We start from the raw sequence: 19,566 nt of genomic DNA on the forward strand, positions 1-19,566 counted from the left end.
TAACAAAAGTAACATGGAAGTAAAATCCCTTAAAAGTTCATATAACAAAAGTTACATGGAAGTATAAAATCCATTAAAAGTTCATATAACAAAAGTAACATGGAAGTAAAATCCCTTAAAAGTAAATATAACAAAAGTTACAAATGAAGTAAAATCCCTTAAAATTTTATATAACAAAAGTAACATGGAAGTAAAATCCCTTAAAAGTAAATATAACAAAATTTACAAATGAAGTAAAATCCCTTAAAATTTTATATAACAAAAGTAACATGGAAGTAAAATCCCTTAAAAGTTCATATAACAAAAGTAACATAGAAGTAAAATGATGAAAAGTAAATATAACAAAAGTAATTGCTTTTTCCATTTTTGCCATATCTTTCAGTTTCTGTGTCTTTTTCCATCAATTTCTATAGTAAGACGAAATGATGATTTTTTTCCCAAAAATCTCTAACTTTCTTAATAGCCTTAAGTATTTTCCGGCGGTCTTTCTTCCTGTTGACTTCGATTTCCTTTGGAAAGAAAAATTAAAAGTGTAACTTTGCATCTACTTATTCAGATGAATAGATTTTCTAATTCTTTACATAATGAACCTGAAAATGAAGCTGCTATAGGATCATTTCTAAAGAACACAGATTTTCCAACAATAGAAAAATATTCCCTAGGTCTGGATGAAGTAAAAAATTACATCGTACAATCCTAAAATACATTAAGGAACTACCGTAATAGTTTGCCGTTGTGAAACGTTTTGGGATTTCATGCATTAATTGTTATTTATCTGGATGGGAGTCCAATGATGCTTGTGCTATTGAAACAATCCCAAATTGAAAAAAAAAATTAAATGGAAAATTAAATTAATTAAAACATTCCTGTTTACTTAAGTAAAAGAATGAATAATAAAATCAATCAATACTTAAATGTATTAATAATTTATTTTTAAAATTAAAAATTAAATTAAAATTGAAGGGTCAGAATATCAGACATTTACAGCTTAAAGGAACTTAAATCAAATACTATTATTTTAGGAAAATCCTAGAAACATGTTATGAGAGAAAGTATACTTTAAAAACCCTCAAAATTCTATTCTCTTAGGAAATAAATGAATCCAAGTAGAATTTTTTTTTTGTCTAGTAAGTTATCATATTTCATGGATCAAGTATCTCTAGTCAAAGACAAAGGTATCATACTAACGAGGATTTGCAATTTAGGCCTTATAAAATATGAGATTCTATTTACTATAAATGAAATGAAATTTTGCCATTTTCCATGATTAATGTTTTTTAATCTCTTTCAGTGAAATTAATCTGACTGTTCAAAAACGACAAAACTGCTTTCCTGGTTACCAGTGGTTTTTTTTTTTTTTTTTAATGCACAGAGTTCTAAAAAAGAATGAAGGGTGGCTTAGCAAATTGAGAGCTAGGCCTAGAAACAAGAGGTCCTTAACTCAGATATGGCTGGGGAGGTAGACTCTAAATGATCATCATAATGCAAACACCAACAACATAGAAATTGGTTCTGATCAAGAATACATATAATACCCAATGAAATTGAGCAACAGATTCAGGAAGGGTGGGGAGAGGGCAGGGAGGGAAAGAATATAATTCTTGTAACCAAGGAATAATGTTCTAAAAATTGACTAATAAATTAAATTTTTTTAAAAGTCCTTAATTCAAATGTGGCCTCACATACTCTTTTTTTTTTTCATTTCATTTCATTTTATTTATTTTTTAATTTGGTCAATTTCAAACATTAATCCTTGATTACAAAAATCATATACTATCCCTCCCTCCCCTCCCCCCCGCCCGCCCTTCCCATTGCTGATGCGCAATTCCACTGGGTATTACATGTGTTCTTGATCATAACCTGTTTCCATGCTGTTGCTGTTTGCACTAGGATGTTCCTTTATGGTCGACATCCCCAAACATATCCCCCTAGACCCATGTAATCAAGCAGTTGTTTTTCTTCGGTGTTTCTACTCCCACAGTTTTTCTTCTGAATGTGAATAGTGTTCTTTCTCATAGATCCCTCTGGGTTCTTCAGGATCACTGCATTGCCACTAATGGAAAAATCCATTACATTCGATTGGGCCACAGTGTATCAGTCTCTGTGTACAATTTTCTCCTGGTTCTGCTCCTTTCACTCTGCATTACTTCTTGGAAGCTGTTCCAGTTCCCATGGAATTCCTCTATTTTATTATTCCTTTGAGCACAATAGTAATTCCATCACCAACATATACCATAATTTGTTCAGGCATTCCCCAATTGAAGGGCATCCCCTCATTTTCCAATTTTTTGCCACCAAAAAGAGTGCAGCTATGAATATTCGTGTACATGTGTTTTTCCTTATTATCTCTTTGAGGTACAAACCCAGCAGTGTTATGGCTGGATCAAAGGGCAGACAGTCTTTTAGCCCCTATTGTGCGTAGTTCCAAATGGCCCTCCAGAATGGTTGGATCAATTCACAAGTCTACCAGCAATGCAAATATCCCAACTTTTCCACACCCCCTTCTCCCCATCATTCATTACTTTCTTTTGCTGTCATGTTAGCCAATCTTCCAAGTATGAGATGAGTTGTTTTGATTTGCATTTCTCTGATTATTAGAGATTTAGAACACTGTTTCATGTGCTTATTAATAGTTTTGATTCCTTTGACTGAAAATTGCCTATTCATGTCCCTTGCTCATTTATTAATTATAGAATGGCTTGATTTTTTTGGACAATTGATTTAGTTCTTTGTCAATTTGAGTAATTAGACCTTTGTCAGAGATTTTGTTATGAAGATTGTTTCCCAATTTGTTACTTCCCTTCTAATTTTGGTTGCATTGGTTTTGTTTGTACAAAACTTTTTTAATTTGATGGAATCAAAATTATTTATTTTACATTTTGTCCCAAAAGCTATGATGTTTGGGCTTGCCATACACTATCTTGCTGAGGTCACTTATCCCAAGTCTATTCCACTGATCCTCCTTTCTGCCTCTTAGCCATTACCAAATTGTTTTGATGACCACTGCTTTATAGTATAGTTTGAGATCTGGTACTACAAAGGCCACCTTCCTTTGCGTTTCTTTTTCATTATTTCCCTGGATATCCTTGATCTTTTATTCTTCTCCAAATGAACTTTGAGCTTTTCTTTGATGTTTGATAGAATTTCCTTGTTAATTCATCAGGCCCTAGGGATGTTTTTCTTAAGGAGATCTTTGATGGCTTGTTCAATTTCTTTTTCTGATATGGGATTATTTAAGAATTCTATTTCTTCTTATGTTAATCTAGGCAATTTATATTTTTGTAAACATTAATCTATATCACCTAGATTAGCATATTTTTTGCCATATAATTGGGCAATAGAGTTTTTAATGATTGCCTTCATTTCCTCTTCACTGGAGGTGTGGTCTCCCTTTTCATCTCCACTATTACCTTGTTTTTCTTCTTTCCTTTTTTTTTATTAGATTGACCAGTAGAGTTTGCCTATTTTGTTTTTTTTTCAAAATACCAGCTTCTAGTTTTACATTAGTACAATAGTTCTTTCACTTTCACTTTTATTTATTTCTCCCTTAATTTTTAGGATCTCTAATTTAGTTTTCTTCTAGGGATTTTCAATTTGTTCACTTTCAAGTTTTTTGATTTGCACGTCCAATTCATTGACCTCTACCCTCCTTAATTTGTTAATATATGAACTCAAAGATATAAATTTCCCCCTGAATCCTGCTTTGGCTGCATCCCATAGATTTTGAAAGGATATCTCATCATTGTCATTTTCTTCAATGAGATTATTGTTTTGATGATTTGTTCTCTAGCCAATTTTGGAGAATCATATTATGTAATTTCCAAATAATTTTTGATTTGGCTCTCCACATACCTTTACTGATCATTATTTTTATTGCATTATGATCTGAAAAGGTTGCATTTATTATTTCTGCTTTTCTGCTTTTGTTTGCCATGTTTTCATAATCTAGTATATGGTCAATCTTTGTGAATGTACCATGTGCTTCTGAAAAGGAGATGTATTCCTTTTTGTACCTATTTATTTTTCTCCATAGACCTATTAACCCTAATTTTTCTAAGATTTCATCCACATCTTTTATCTCTTTCTTATTTATTTTTTGATTTGGTTTATCTAAATTTGATAGTGGTAGATTACGGTCTCCCACTAGTATAGTTTTACTATCTATTACCTCCTTCAATTCCACTAGTTTCTCCTTTGGAAATTTGGATGCTATACCATTTGGTGCATACTTGTTGATTAGTGATATTTCTTCATTGTCTATACTCCCTTTTATCAGGATGTATTTACCTTCCTTATCCCTTTTAATCAGATCTATTTTTACTTTGGCTTTGTCAGATATCATGATTGCAACTCCTGCCTTCTTTCTATCACTTGAGGCCCAACAGGTTTTGCTCCAAACTTTGATTCTAACCTTGTGAGTATCTACTCGCCTCAGGTGTGTTTCTTGTAGACAACATATGGTAGGATTTTGGATTCTAATCCACTCTCCTATTTGCTTTCATTTTATGGGTGATTTCATCCCATTCACATTCAATGTTAGGATTGTCACTTTTGTATTCTCCAGCATTTTAATATCCTCTCCTAGTTCTGTCCTTTCTTCTTTTGCTACATCCTTTTAAATTGGTGGTTTACTTTTAATCAATTCCCCTAATCCCCTCCCTTAATATGCTTCCCATTCTGGCCCCTCCCTTTTTGTTCCCTTCTTTTTTTTAGGGTCTGTTACATTCCCTCCCCCCTCTCTTTACCTCCCTTTTTGTACTTTTCTCCAACCTACCCACCTTAGTTTTCCCTTCTCACATTCCCTGTCAGATAAGATAGAATTAAAGATGGTCTAGATTCTCTTCCCTCTCAGAATGGATTTCACTGAGAGTAAGGTTCATATATTACCTATTAGCATTCTCTTTCTCTCCTTCTAATAAGAGTATTCTTCCCCTCCCCTGCCCATTTGTATCTTTGTGTGATAAAGATTATACTATTTATTTTATTTCTTGAAGTATCTCTTGGTGCCATCTTTGATTCCCTCCCCTTTTTTGCATATCATCTCATAGCCCCTTAATGCCCCAGTCTCTTCCTGTGAATGATTCTTCTAATTACCATGATATTGAATATAATTTTTGAGAGTTACAAATAACATTTCCCCCATATATTAATACATATAATTTGATCTAATTTAAGCCCTTAAAAAAGAAAGTTTGAATAAAATTTTTTTTCCACTTTTCCCTCTCTTATTTACCATTTCATATTTCTCTTGATCTTGTGTTTGGATATCAAACTTTCCACTTATAGTTCTGTTTTTTTCTTTACAAATACTGGGAAATCTTCTATTTTGTTGAATGCCCATATTTTCCCCTGCAAGTATATAGTCAATTTTGATGGATAGGTGATCCTTGGTTGAAGACCCAATTCTCTTACCTATCATGTTCTAGGTTTTGTGGTCCTTTAGTGTGGAAGCTGCCACTTGTATTTCCTTTGTAGCTTGAGTTTTTCCTCTGTAAAAATTTTCCAGGGTCAATAACTTCTTTTTGTTTTCCTTGGAGGGAGGTTGTTGCTCCTGGTCACAATTTATCATCACTGTAGAGGTTTTTCCTTCCCATTTTAGTCAGAAATCTGAGTGAGATGGGAAGGAACTCTATGTATGGAGCTAAGGAGCAAGGATTTTGCCCGAGGCAAGCTCCAGAATCTCCGCAGCTTCTGCTGTTTGCTGCCCTTCTCTGTGATATCTTCCCAGGAGCACCCATGGTCTGTGCTTTTCAGGCTGCTGGGGTTTCACATGTAGCTGCTCTCTGGGGTAGGTCTTTTGTGGTCTTAGTTAGTTCCCAAGGACCTAGAGCTGCTTCTTACTCAATCGCTGATTCAGGAGCAAGCTGGCTCTGACTCTGGTTCCATAGGTGGAGTGGGGGAGGTTAGATCAGCTCACATTTTGAAGGGAGCTTTTTCACCCCCTTATAGTGTGGAAATACCCAAATTCCACATACCTTTAATGCTGGGCCCTACTGTAGAGTCTCTTTATTCTTATGAATTTGGGTTTTTGGTCTTTTGAGGTAGTCTATTATGAGTGGGTACTGAGAAGAGGAAGTCGTGCTTCTAGACTACCACCATGTTTACCCGGAATCCCAACCACTCTTTTTTTAAAAAACCCTCATCTTCCACTTTAGAATCAATATTATGTATTGGTCATAAGGCAGAAGAGCAGTAAAGGCTAGGCAATGGGCATTAAGTGACTTACCCATGGTCACACATGTAAACCTTAAAATTTCCTAGACTTATAAATGTTGGAAATTTCACCATTGGGAAATTTCATACTTGGAAAATTTCTTACTGATAGGCTATTGGAATGTGAACCCCATTGGCATGGGAGGTTCCTCCTCCTCCCTTCTTAAGATTACGTTAGGACAGAAACCTTTTGCTGAACAATGGAAAGGGCTTTGACCTATGCTTAAGCATAGAACAGGAAGTTCCTTGAGTCATGATTGATTTTAGAATTGATACAATAGAGATACTTGGAATGACAGAACCAAGTCTTGGAAATTACAATCTCCACCCTACTCAGTCCTAACAGGATTTAGGGAGGGCTGCAGCATAGATCAAAATTTAATTATTCCAATCTCCACCATACTCAGGGTAACAGGATTTAGGAAGGGCTGCAGCAAAGGATCAAGATTTAATTATTTGAGAATATGACCTTCAACAGACAGACATGTGCAAAGCCACAGACCTCTGGGCGGTCCTGGGTTAAGCTAGAGCCACCATTGGCACAGGGAAGACATGGACAGTGATTGGTAGATGTGAGAACTGAGGGGAGGGAACTTGGATGGTTTCCTTAAAGATAGCGGGGTCTGAGGACTAGGGGGGGTTGGTTGGAAAGGTTTTGCTCTGAGAGATGGTGCTCTGAGAAGCTCTGAAGGAAGCTGGAGGTGGAAGCCCCTGAGACTGTTTCTCCATTTTGGTCACGTGAGTGATAGGGACTGATCTCTTTTCTTTGCCTCAGCTATCTAGGGGCTTGGGCCTTTTGGCCCAGCCTAAACAGAAGAGGAATTTAAGCCCTATTCCCTTCTCTCCCCTTTCTCTCTCCCTCTCTCTCTATCTCTAATATCTTTCTTCCTCCTGTTTGTAATTAAACTCCATAAAAGGTTGACTGCTGACTTGAGTTTTCATTTAGGAATTACATAGCTGAATTCCTTGGTGACCTTAAATTAATATATATCAGTCTTTTAAAGTGATTTCCTTGTCACACACAGCTGGGAAATGTCTGATATCAAATTTGAACCCAGGATCTCCCATCTACAGGCCTGGCTTTCAATCCACTGAGCTACCCAGCTCCCCCTCACATACTCTTGATACTCTTGCTAGCAGTGTGACCCTCGGCAAGTCACTCACCACCCACTCCTTGCCCAGATCCTACTCCTCTTCTTCCTTGGAATTAATACATGGGTATTGATTCCAAGATGGAATGGTAGGTTTTTAAAAATAAATAAATAAATATAAATAAAAAGAAATGACCACATGTTAGGAATACTAAAAAGGGGAGGGGGGAATTTAACAAATCACAATCAAAAAGAAATCTCCCTTGATACTACATTCAAAAGGAGGTTAACATGATTTCCTTAAAACCATAAGATTGGCAAATAGATCATATATAGGATTTCCCATTTTTGTATTATGTTTTATATACTCTCTCCATAAAATTAGTGATTATATATATATACATATATATATGTATATATATATGTTGTCTAATGGATTGTAAAAAATAAAGTCAATTCTTGAACTTACTTTTAGAGAGCGATTGTCCAGTGTAAGGAGTTTTTCACCATTTATTCCTTTACAATAAAATTTTACAACATACTCCTCCATTCCAATGCTCCATAACCAATTACCAACTTCAATATTTGTCCACTCTGTTGGCAATGTTTTAGGGGCTTCAGTAGAATAAGGACAGTAATCATCCAATACCTAGAGGTCAAGAGACACAATATTTAAAAAGCTTCCATGGCTATATGTTAGTATAACCATAGACAGCAAAAACTCAAAGGAGCCTTAGAGACCATTTGTTCCAAAATCATCCCTCATTTCACAGTTCGTTTTTTTATAAATTTTGCTTTTCAAGGCTGCTGTATTTCTTATCCCCACCACCCTTTTCTTTCATCTGTATGTCAAAAATTCACAGAACAACAAGAGATCTGAAGTGAGTTTTGTAAACCAGGAAAAAACTTTATTTTTTGCAATGAAAATACTTTGGAGCCTTTTTAAAAATAGCATTATTCTAAAACAGGCAAAATACTCGATATATTTTCACTTAAGGAGTGATGACTTTGTAAGGGAATGTATTAATACTAAATGTTTCCACCTACTCCAAGTTAAGACAAGATGAGAGGAAAATTATCTACATCCAAAGTGTATTCAGTTATTCTCCATGGTCAAAATAAATTGAACTAAAATCTACCTTTACCCAGGTAGTTTTGTCTCTTCTTTGGCCAGGAACACAGGCCACTTTACCCAATATCCACCCAGGAAGGAAGTTGAGGCAACTTGGCCTGGTGGGAGCTGCTGGGGTTTCTGGGTCATGGGAGGCAGAGGAGGAGTCATCATCAGGTTCTAAGACTAGAAGTTAGATTAGCTAGGTGTTAGCTAACTTTAGAATCTAGTGATGGTTCTTATAAAGGCAAAGAACCCTCAAGTCCCCAATTCCATCTTCCAGTGTCTGATATCCATAACTTTCCAATTGAGGTTACCATATCAGTTGAGAAACTGGTCAGGAACTATTAAAGTGCATCCTAGTTTTTTGTCTATTTCTACTGATGGGTAATATTTCTAGAAAGTAAATGGAAACAAATCGTACTTTTTTATTTTACAAGATTTTGGCAAGTTGACCATCATGATTACAAATGTTAAATATATTCGATGTTGTCACCTTTAGGTTTGGAGGAAAGCTTGTATTTTACTGCCATTTATTATTTTATAAGTAAAAGAAAATTGAAAAAAATATGCCCATCTCCATTAGACAGTGTTGTGGGGGTCCTTTTTCAGTATCTATTAAGAGATGGGGCTATCCTTAGAGGATTCCAAAGAATTCCTAATCTGAGGCAATTCAGAATTGTATTCTTGCTAGCTAGAGCACAAACAAAATTGGGCAGGTCAGAAATACCTCCTAATGCCTGGTGGGTGATGAAATCTTTAGTTGGACTTACTCATATGTACATGTGTATCTATTTATTTATGTATGTGTAAAAATATGTGTGTGAAGATCAATAGATATTTTCTCAATTGACCTCATACCTCATATTCTTTTTTTTATTTTTAATATTTTTTCAAGTTTATATGATTCATTTTCTTTCCCTTTTCCCCTCCCAGAAGCAATAAGCAATTCTACTGGATTGTACAAATGTTATCCCTTGATATCTAATTTTATATTATTCATTTTTACCATAGAGCTCAAACCCCAAATCATATATTCATATAAACAAGTTCTAAGTGTTAAGTCTTAAGTTTTTCTTTTTCATTTCTATTCCTATAGTTCTCTCTCTCAATATAGATAGCATTCTTTCTCATAAGTCCTTCAGGAATGTCCTGGACTATTGTATGCTGCTAGTAGTAAAGTTCATTATGTTGGATAGTTCTACAATGTTTCACTTTCAGTGAATATCATTCGATTGGTTCTGCTCATTTCACTCTGCTTCAGTTCATGGAGGTCTTTCCAGTTCATATAGAAATCAAGTAGGTCATCATTCCTTATAACACAATAGTATTCCATCACTAACATATACCACAATTTGTTTAGTCATTCCCTAATTGAGGAACATGCCCTCATTTTCCAATTTTTGCCACACAAAGAGCTCAGCTATGAATATTTTCTATACGCATTTTTCCTTATTATCACTTTGGAGTACAAACCCAGCAGTGGTATTGCTGGATCAAAGGATATGTGTTCTTTTAAATCCCTTTGCTCATAATTCCAAATTTCCCTCCAGAATGCTTGTATTAATTCACAACTCCACTAGCAATGCATTAGTGTCCCAATTCTGCCATATCCCCTTCAACATTTATTATTTTCCTTCATTGTCATATTGGCCCATCTGTGACTCTCATGTTCTTTTTTTTGCTCAGTAACACAGGCACAGTAAATCAAGACATACACATGCAATCTCTCCTCTAATTTTGCCAACAACCGACAGTGGTATTTCTTGGTAAACTTTTACCATTTTACCTACCTGTTATTTTTTAAATATTGTACAGCCCCTTCAAAGACCCCTTCTGTCTCATGGAGGGAAAATTATCCTAATATGTTATCACTTCCTACCTGCATCAGCCCATAACAATTCAACTTGCACTTTTCTCTAGGTTAAGTGTATTTCAATACTCTGTGCCATAATTTTAGAAAAATTTCAGCCAACAATATTCTGAGGCCAAAAGTTGAATCAGTTATCCTTTGTCCTTAGAACATCCAAATACAGAGAATTCAAATGTTTTAAGAGTTCTTAATCATTCCCTTTTCTTGAGAGAGGTTCTTGAATGATCTCTGGGAACAAAAAAGAGACTTCAAGGCCAAACAGTTGCCGCTATGGTACTTTTGCTCCTTACTCAGGTAATTTTATTCCTATGCATACTGATTAATAATTATGACAGAATGTTAACTCCTCAATCCAAGGTAAATTATAGTTTTCTAATTTAAGAGAAAGCTCACTCTCTAGTAATTTAAATGGGGAAACAAACTTCACTCTTTGATAAATTTAACATAATGAAAATTTACCTCTTGATCAATTTCTTCCCACTTGTGCACATTCTTTACTTGTTTGTCATGTTTTTTAAAATGAAAGAAGTTCCACAGCTTGCATTCTTTGATATTGCTAGAATCATACAACATTTGAGAGGGAAATAAAAAAATTATTAAAACACAAAAATACATTCTACTATGACACAAAAAAGATCTTAAATAGATGCACACTATAAAAATTTCATGAATTTCAATTCTGAAAAAAAAGACAAAGCTACATGTTAAAAGAGTTTGGAGTTACACTTTTTGTAGGATACGTGCTATGTCAGCACATGTATTAGAGAAGGGGCAAGATCAAATTTGGCGCTATAGGTAAAAATATAAAACTAGATATGGATGCCAGTTAAGTTAAATATGTGTGCATATGGCACAATATCATTTCTCTACTTCTTCCTCCTCCACATTAACCACAACTAATACATGATTTGTCTTGTAAGGAGTGATGGGGTCACTGATTTAGATCTGAAGTAACACTAGATGTCAACTTGTAATATTTTATAGATGGGAAGTCTGTAACCTATTGATCAGAAAATACTTGAATTTGAACACATGACTAGGTGATAAAACTCCAGTCTGAATGCAGATAACTCAGATTCCATGTCCTATACTTTTCCCACTAAGTTGTTATTATCAGACTCAAAAAGAAATGGATCTCTCTGGGTCACATCCATAAACTCTGAATTTGACACCTTTACTCTATGCCAGCACCCATTTGAGGAAGATGTGAACAACTGAGAAAATTCATATAAATAATGTTCTTTTGTAGAAAGGGGCAAAAAACATAGCAAACAGTAGCCAAAGAGGTAAATTCCAGGAGAAATAAAATGTTTTGTTTATTAAGAATATTGTTATCCATATATAAAAAGTACATCTCTTACCGGAACCAGGAAAATCTCTTTTTAGCCTTTCCCTCTGTAGGTTTTCCAGTGCTAATAATCTCTTCCTCCACTACTATTTCATCTTCTTCTTTTTCTTTTTTTATTGGGGTCTCTAAGAAAAATAAATAATTCAATGAGTACAACAGTACACAAATATTTTACTAGGATTAGCAAGGGACAACAGCAATCTTTCATTGGTTACTATTGCTGACCAAGGCTTAGACATCTTATAAAGTGAAGAACCTACCTTTGGCCTTGATTTTAGAGCCAGAAGCCATGAAGTCACAGCTGGGAAGGTAACTATCTGAATATCTTTTCCGGGCCTCGTTTTTCTCACGTACAAAATGAAGGGATTAAAGTGGGTGGTCTTTGAGGTTCCTTCTAAGACTGATAATCTAGAATATCTACCAAGAAAATACTAGTCCCGCTGCAAGGGCAGTTTAAAACAAGTAAAGCTAGATTGAAGAAGACTTAAAAGGATGAGACAGTCAAAAATGTTGATTAATCAGTTGGCAGTGGTGGTAGTGATCCTTATGTTTGAAAAGTACCAGTGACATCACAGAATAATATCTTAACTTGAGTATGAATTGGATTTAAGTGAGTTGCACAAAATTGTCAGCCTCACTCTTTCTTGCAGAATCATCTAAATCCTGTGGCAAGACAAAAGTCTGGATGACTGACACTGAACCTAAATGACTTTAGTGTCTTAGATGTCCAACCAAACTCTACGCACTCCACAGTGCTTACTTCAGCTACATTCATGGCTACTGAAGCAAATTTTCTCATCCACCTATTCCAGGAGGAGGTCTTCACAAGCCTGGAGTAGATATCAACCTAACTTAACCCATCTGTTCAGTTTTAACAGGCTGCTCCACATGCTACAACTTCTTGGAACCACAGGTGAGAGCTGAGTGACAAGTAGACACCAAAGGTAGATAAGCAGCCCTGAAAAGCTTTCAGCAAGCCCTCACACTAGAGGTTCTAATATTCTCTGAACAACAATCATATTAATTGTTGGTACTTGGCAGCCAAAAAAAAGTCAGCCCCTGAACTACAGCATTCATTTTCCAACTGTTGCTCAATTCACCAGTATTCATTCTTCCAGATCTCAGATTCATAAGGCTGAACCAGATTTCCTTCTGTTAGCAATGACAGTGATACTCCAAATGTTCACAGATTCACAGTGCAAAAGGAATGCAAGTAATGGACGGCACCCAGGAAAAAGGTTTTCTAATGAACCATTTATACAAGTGATATTTATAGCTAAAATAGGAAACCTTCTCTATTTGCCAATAAATAAATTTATGGCATATGGCATATGATAGATATAAACAAATTTTTGTCTAAAGAATAAATGGGTCAAAGAATGAATCATAGAAACGATCAATAATTTCATTAAAGACAATGATTATAAGGAGACAACATATCAAATTTTTTAGGATGTAGCCAAAGCCGTACTTAGAGGAAAATTTACATCTCTTATTGCTTATATCAGGTAAAGTAGAGAAAGAGCAGGTGAATTGGTGATACAACTAAAAATCCTAGAAAAGGACAAATTTAAAAATCCTCAATTAAACAGCAAATTGGAAATCATGAAAATCAAGCAAGGGATGAATAGATTGAAAGTAAGAAAACCATAGAACTAATAAAATAAGACAAATAGTTTGTTTTATGAAAAAATAAAATAAATAAATCATCGGCATACTTGATTAAAAGGGAATTTTGATTTCATTAAATTAAAAAGGTTTTGCACAAATAAAACAAATGTACTTAAGATTAGAAATGAACAAACAAATTCTGAGGAAAAATTTATAGCAATTTTTGACAAAAGTCTCATTTCTTAAATATAAAGAGAACTGAGTCAAATTTATAATACACAACATTCCTCAATTGAGAAATGGTCAAAGGATTTGAATAGGCATTTCTCAGAAGAGATTAAAACTTTACATAGCCATATTTAAAAAAAATTCCCAATCACTATTGATGAAAGAAATGAAAATTAAGCCAACTCTGAAAAATGATCTCACACCCTTCAGATTAGCTAACATGACCAAAATGGAAAATGATAAATGTTGAAGAGGTGGGAAAATTGGAACACTAATAAACTTCATTGGTGATAGTGTGAATCGATACAACCATTCTAGAGACTTATATGAAACAATACCCAAAGGTCTATACAACAATCTCACTAAAGGTTCAGGATCCCAAATGGATCAAAGATAGAATAAAAGGAATTAACTGTGCCAAAATATTATTATCAACTCTTTTTATAGTGGCAAAGAATTGGAAACTGAGGGGTTGTCCATTATTTAGTGGTTGAATGATCAAGCTGTGGAATATGGTTGTAATGGATTACTATTATGCCATAAGGAACAATGAACAGGATGAATTCAGAAAAAGTGAGCAGAACAACTATAACTAGAGACTATAACAGAAATATTATACAATGATCAACTGTGAAGGACTAAACCATTTTCATTAAGCTTCCAAGGTAACACATGAAGAACATACTATCAATGGTCAAGGAAGCTACAAAAAAAAATCTGAGTGTAGATCAAAACTTGACATCTTCTACTATAATAGTTATATTATAAATTATAAGTTATATTATAAATCTTCATGAGATTTCTATTGAATATGTGTGTTATGTGTCTTTATCATGATGGGAACCATATGGAAATAGGTATTACATGATAGTATGAGTATAACCTATATCAGATTCTTCACCCCCTCAGGTAGGGAAAGGGAGATGGGGGTATCTGAATTTTAAAATGTCAAAAGAAATGGCCAAAATTATTCCTATAAGTAATAGAATTAAAAAAAAAAAGATTTTGTTGCAATGAGACCAACAGAATGTTGATAAACCAAAATGGATGTCATTAAAGTAGGATGGATAATAGACTTTAAACAAAACCATGTCCCAACGATGTAATAAGAAATCATATAAAGATTGTCTTCAGGCTACACATGATCATAGAGATTAAAAAAAAGTCTTAGGTGGAAAATAAGTTGATTTTATAGGTCAAATGGATAGTAATAGGGAAAGAGGAACAAGATCTTTTTCTGTATTATTTCAAAAGAAGGGAAAAGGACTAAATTATAAAAAAAAGCCTGAGCAAAAAAAATTGTACTGAAATCTTTTCTAAAAGCTTAAGTAATTTAGCAATAGTGTGGCCTGGATGTTGAGAAAATGAGTTTCCTATCACTGCATATTTTGAGGCAGAAGCTAAATGACATTCTGACATACATATAGGATAGATTTCTATAGCAATTAAAATGTTATAGTAGAATATTCCCAAGGTCCCTTATAGTTCAATCACCAAGAGAGGGATCAGCAATAGTTGAGAAAGCCTTATAAAGCAGCTAACATTCTCATTATTAGAGATATGAAGGGAAAAGGAATAGAGACCAGAGATTCGGTGAGTGATAGAAACATTTGTTCCAAATTTCACTTTTCTATCAGAAAACTTTAGGGTCAAATGTTTTGAGCAAGGATATATGTCTTACCTGAATTGAAATCCCCTTGGGCTAATAATTGCCCTGGTGATAAATCTTCATTTTTTATCTCTTTAGGTTTTATTTTAAATTGTTCTAGTAATAATTCTTCTTCTGGGGCCAATGGTAAAAATGTGCCTTCTTTATTTGATTCATCAGGTTTCTGTTCCATATTCACTTTGTATGTGTTCATGTCTTTATATTTGTCTTGAAAAATGTTAGCCTGAAATTTACCAAATGAACCAAAATAAATCTATTAATTACACGCTATTCAATCCTTTTCCTCTCCAACAGTCACAACCATCTCATTTATTCCTGCTAGCCACTTATCTGACCTCTTTATTCTCAAATGACCCCTTAAGATCTATTACATTCAAAAACATATGCACAAATTCCATGACTAGTAGCTATTGAGTAAAACTAATCAGGATAGGACGAGAGATTTACATGAGATTAGAGACAGGGATAGGTTTGGGAACTGAGATGGGGACATGGATAGGAATGGGAAGAGGGAAAGAGATAGGCATGTAGATAGGAATGAGGTTAGGGATAGAATCCAAAGCTTAAAAGCTCTCCCAGTTAAGAATTGTGTTTTTCAAGGCAAGGTGACACCTTCACTGCCATTTAGTTGCAGGAAGCTGCCAAAAGCAGTAAGATGTTACTGACCTGGTGAGCTTCAGACATCCAGGATGGACATCAGGGGGACCACTTCAATACATATCACTTCCTAACACTAGAAAACGAAGCCTCTCTTCCTGCATAGTTCTGTATATACAGGGGGAAAGACAGTTTCTGCTTCTAGGAGGATTGTAATTTAGTAAAATGGACTCCAAGAGATGTTCAAAAACAGTCAGTGGAAATACCATAATAGCTGAGAAATTACAGTGACAAGCCCTTTTGCAAACTAGAAGAATGTTAGAGCAGGTCTGATGAGTAAGTAACCTGGCCTTAGATAGAGGTATAGATATCGACACATACACACATACACATATATAAATAAATGTGTGCATGAATTTATGTGCATATATATGTATATACTGACACACAGATTTACATGTGTATAGAAAAAAGGAAAAATGATATTCACTACTAAGAGCTTCTTCCATGTCTGGTCTTCTTGTCCTCAGCTAAGCTCTGGGTATATAAGATTTATATGACTACAAAGATTAGATATAGATATATGCATATATATATATTATTTTATGGTACTCTGGGAATTAAGTATGGAACCCTCTGGTGTCAGAATATGGAAGGTACTGGGTTTAGACTTTATCCAATGACAACAAGAAAGCCTTGATAATATGTGACCGAGACACTGGGTTTAATCCTCAAATACAAAAAGAATTTACTGATGTGATAGATGGCAGAACCAGTCTAACTAATCTTTGTGAAATCATTGCCAAATGGCGCTTGCTATCCATTCCATCCATTCTACCACTGAGACCCCAGGACTTCTGAACCATTCCATCTTGTGCTTCAGCTGAACCTTATTTTAAATGTTGTACTTTCCACTTAGAGTATCGAGTAAGAGTGTCTCAAGATCAGGAAATGTTTCATTTTTTCTATTTATGTTTCCAGAGCTTAGCAGCATTTTGCACACATCCAGAGGTACTTTAATTAGTAGTTACAATGATAGCATAAAAGTAGGGGAAATCGATTGTAAGGCCTACATTCTAGCAGACTTCAGAGGCACATTCACAGAGAAAATAATAATAAAAAAAGCCTGGTGGGCCTTCTTCACTTCAGAAGGAAGAAAGTTACTGATTCACATCTTAAGACCTAAGAGTAGTTAATAGCTGCAACGGAGTAAGGGAAGCAAGGAAGAAGGATACCCCAGCCGATGATCCTTTCTCTTGATCAAGTAGTGATAAGTAGAAGTAGGCAGAGAGTAGTGATATGGGAGTTTTGGTCAATTCACCTTTCATAAAGCAGTCCTCTTAGGCCAAGAAGAGTTTTAGTAAGATTGAAAAGTTTTGTTTGGACTGATCAACAGAATGGATAAATGAAATAGGAAGCATTTATTTCATGCATTATTATGGGCACCATTCACACTGATTGCTTTGCTTTCCACCACTTTTATCACTGTGAACACAACTAACATTCAATAAAAGTTGATTAATGGGGAGGAACTGTGCTGTCTTACCTGCTCAAAGATAGCTTGGATGTTTTTTCTACATCCCTGATCTTCTTCTATTAATATTTTCAGTGCCCCAATAACAAATTTCAGGTCGCTGTGGAAGAAAAGGTAGCGGTTTCATACAACTGGCAATCAAACCATCTTGGAATTAAAGAGATTTGGACTCAAGTTCTAGTTCTAGAACCTAGTTGTAAGTTTCCACTAATTAGTTGTATTAACTTGGGCAAGTCACTTAGCCTTTCTAGGCTAGGTAGGAACATCTATTTGGTTCTCTACCTTTTAGTTCAACATTTTTTAAAATATATGTATGCATATATATTTTAAATATCATTCCAGAAATCTATTAGATATCTAAAGTAATTTCTGTAGACCTCTTAAAATTGCAATTGAAATTCTTAGCTCATTAAATTCTCTAAAGGTTGTATACAAGTTGTAACCAGTTTTGATGAAGTCCATCCATCATTATCTATGTGACAAGGCAGCACACCCCTAATGAGTTATGATTTTGCCACTGAAAAAGGTGTTTATGGGCTTTCATAATGATGTTCTTCAGTACAGTCAGAGGGGAAAGGTACAAAAATCAATATAATAGAATATATCTAATAGGCAAAAACATTAGCTTGAAATGATTCAGTATATCAGAAAGATATTGATTAGATTAACATATGAACTTTAAAAAAATTAACTCTTAACACAAGCAATCAGCAAATAAAATAAGCGTAACAAAGACATAGGCAGGGACGTCAAAAATCCTTTTCTCCAATTCCAATAGACTTCTTTTACTCTCATGGAGGCTAATAAATTAAAAGTAGTTAGGAAACGATAAACTTCCAGATCTCTTTTTAAAGTTCATTCCCCTCCGCACTATTTATTAACTATTTGCACTTCATTTGTCAGAACTCGGAAATTTCTGATAGAAGCAATGGGCAGAATTCTCTACTCTGTGTGTTGAGAATATTTAAGAATATCAAAACTTTTGACATGGGCACTGTACCCCCAGAAACTCAGGCAAACTATTTTGGACAGAGAGACACACCTCCAGGCTACACCTAGATCCTATCAGGCTATATCTCAAGATATCTTTTTGTTAAGGAATCTTTATGCCTCCAGGCAGACCCAAGTCAGATGACCACCTCAACCCCACCAAATGCCTGAGTGATTATTAACACTCTAGGTCATGTCCACACCATGACATAGCATCTGTTGTAAAGAGTATAAAATCCCCAGAACTGATGTCGTCTGGGGGGACAGCTTTTCCATCTATGCTGTCCTCAGGGGAGCGGCCTTTCCATTCATGCTGTCCTCCCAAGGAACTGCTCCCCATCTTGCTGCTCCACCTTGCTATCCTCCTGGCCATTCTCAACATTGCCTCCTAAACTAATAAATTTCTCTTTTTGTTTTTAACCTAAGTTTTGGAGTCTTGCATTCTTGCCAAAGGTATCCTTCCTGAACCCTAGGGGTACACATCTGAACCCCATAACACTTTGTCAGAATATTTCAGTTTGGTCTCTAATTTAAGCAGTCTAGCCTGTTGCATATTCTTTTTTTTTTAAACCCTTACCTTCCTTCTTGGAGTCAATACTGAGTATTGGCTCCAAGGCAGAAGAGTGGTAAGGGCTAGGCAATGGGGGTCAAGTGACTTGCCCATGGTCACACATCTGGGAAGTCTCTGAGGCCAGATTTGAACCTAGGACCTCCCGTCTCTAGGGCTGGCTTGCAATCCACTGAGCTACCCAGCTGCCCCCTAGCCTGTTACATATTCTTGAGAAGCAAACAAAATGGGAAATATGCAGTGCAAATACAAACTGCTAGTAAAAAAAAAAAACAAGAACTAATATGCACTAGTTAGACATCAAGCAATTCAAACTGTTCTGTGAGAGTTCCTAGCATGCTTTGTAAAAGCATTTTTCCTCCAAAAAAAAAAAAAAAGGAAGAGTGAATGGATTTTATTTAAAGAGTAAACTCAAAGAAGGGCAAAACTTCAAGGGAGAACAATAGCATATTTTCATATGAAAGAAAGATTAGTCCTCGATGTTTTGGGTAGGAGGTAGAAAAATAAAATCTAAAATCCATTGATTTGTGTTAATGTGCCCTCAAAAAAAAAAAAAACAGCAGATGGGTCCCCTTTCCTGTGAAAAAAATCCTGAGTTGCAAGCCGGGTGCCAAGGGTCAGTTTAAGAAATTCAGCTTATAAACTAGAAGGGGGTGGGGCTGAATAGCATGGTGTCACTTTTCCTCACTGAAAAATGGCTAGCACAGGCTCAAAAACCCACCTGGAGTGGGGA

General features: G+C 35.2%; 1 protein-coding gene across 1 annotated transcript in view; it reads right to left on the bottom strand.

Annotated features, from left to right (window-relative positions):
- Nucleotides 1–229: 229 nt before the first annotated feature.
- LOC103102196 (uncharacterized) overlaps nt 230–19,566 on the bottom strand; it is a 29,246-nt gene continuing 9,909 nt past the window's right edge. The window contains exons 5-10 of the mRNA XM_056793289.1: nt 17,288–17,375; nt 15,157–15,367; nt 11,650–11,761; nt 10,748–10,844; nt 7,774–7,953; nt 230–509 (exon numbers count right to left, since the gene is read on the bottom strand). Coding sequence (XP_056649267.1) covers nt 408–509; nt 7,774–7,953; nt 10,748–10,844; nt 11,650–11,761; nt 15,157–15,367; nt 17,288–17,375 — 790 coding nt within the window. The 3' untranslated portion in view covers nt 230–407. The remainder of the gene's footprint in view (nt 510–7,773; nt 7,954–10,747; nt 10,845–11,649; nt 11,762–15,156; nt 15,368–17,287; nt 17,376–19,566) is intronic.

Source organism: Monodelphis domestica, chromosome 4, assembly GCF_027887165.1.
Source record: "Monodelphis domestica isolate mMonDom1 chromosome 4, mMonDom1.pri, whole genome shotgun sequence".
Lineage (NCBI taxonomy): Eukaryota > Metazoa > Chordata > Mammalia > Didelphimorphia > Didelphidae > Monodelphis > Monodelphis domestica.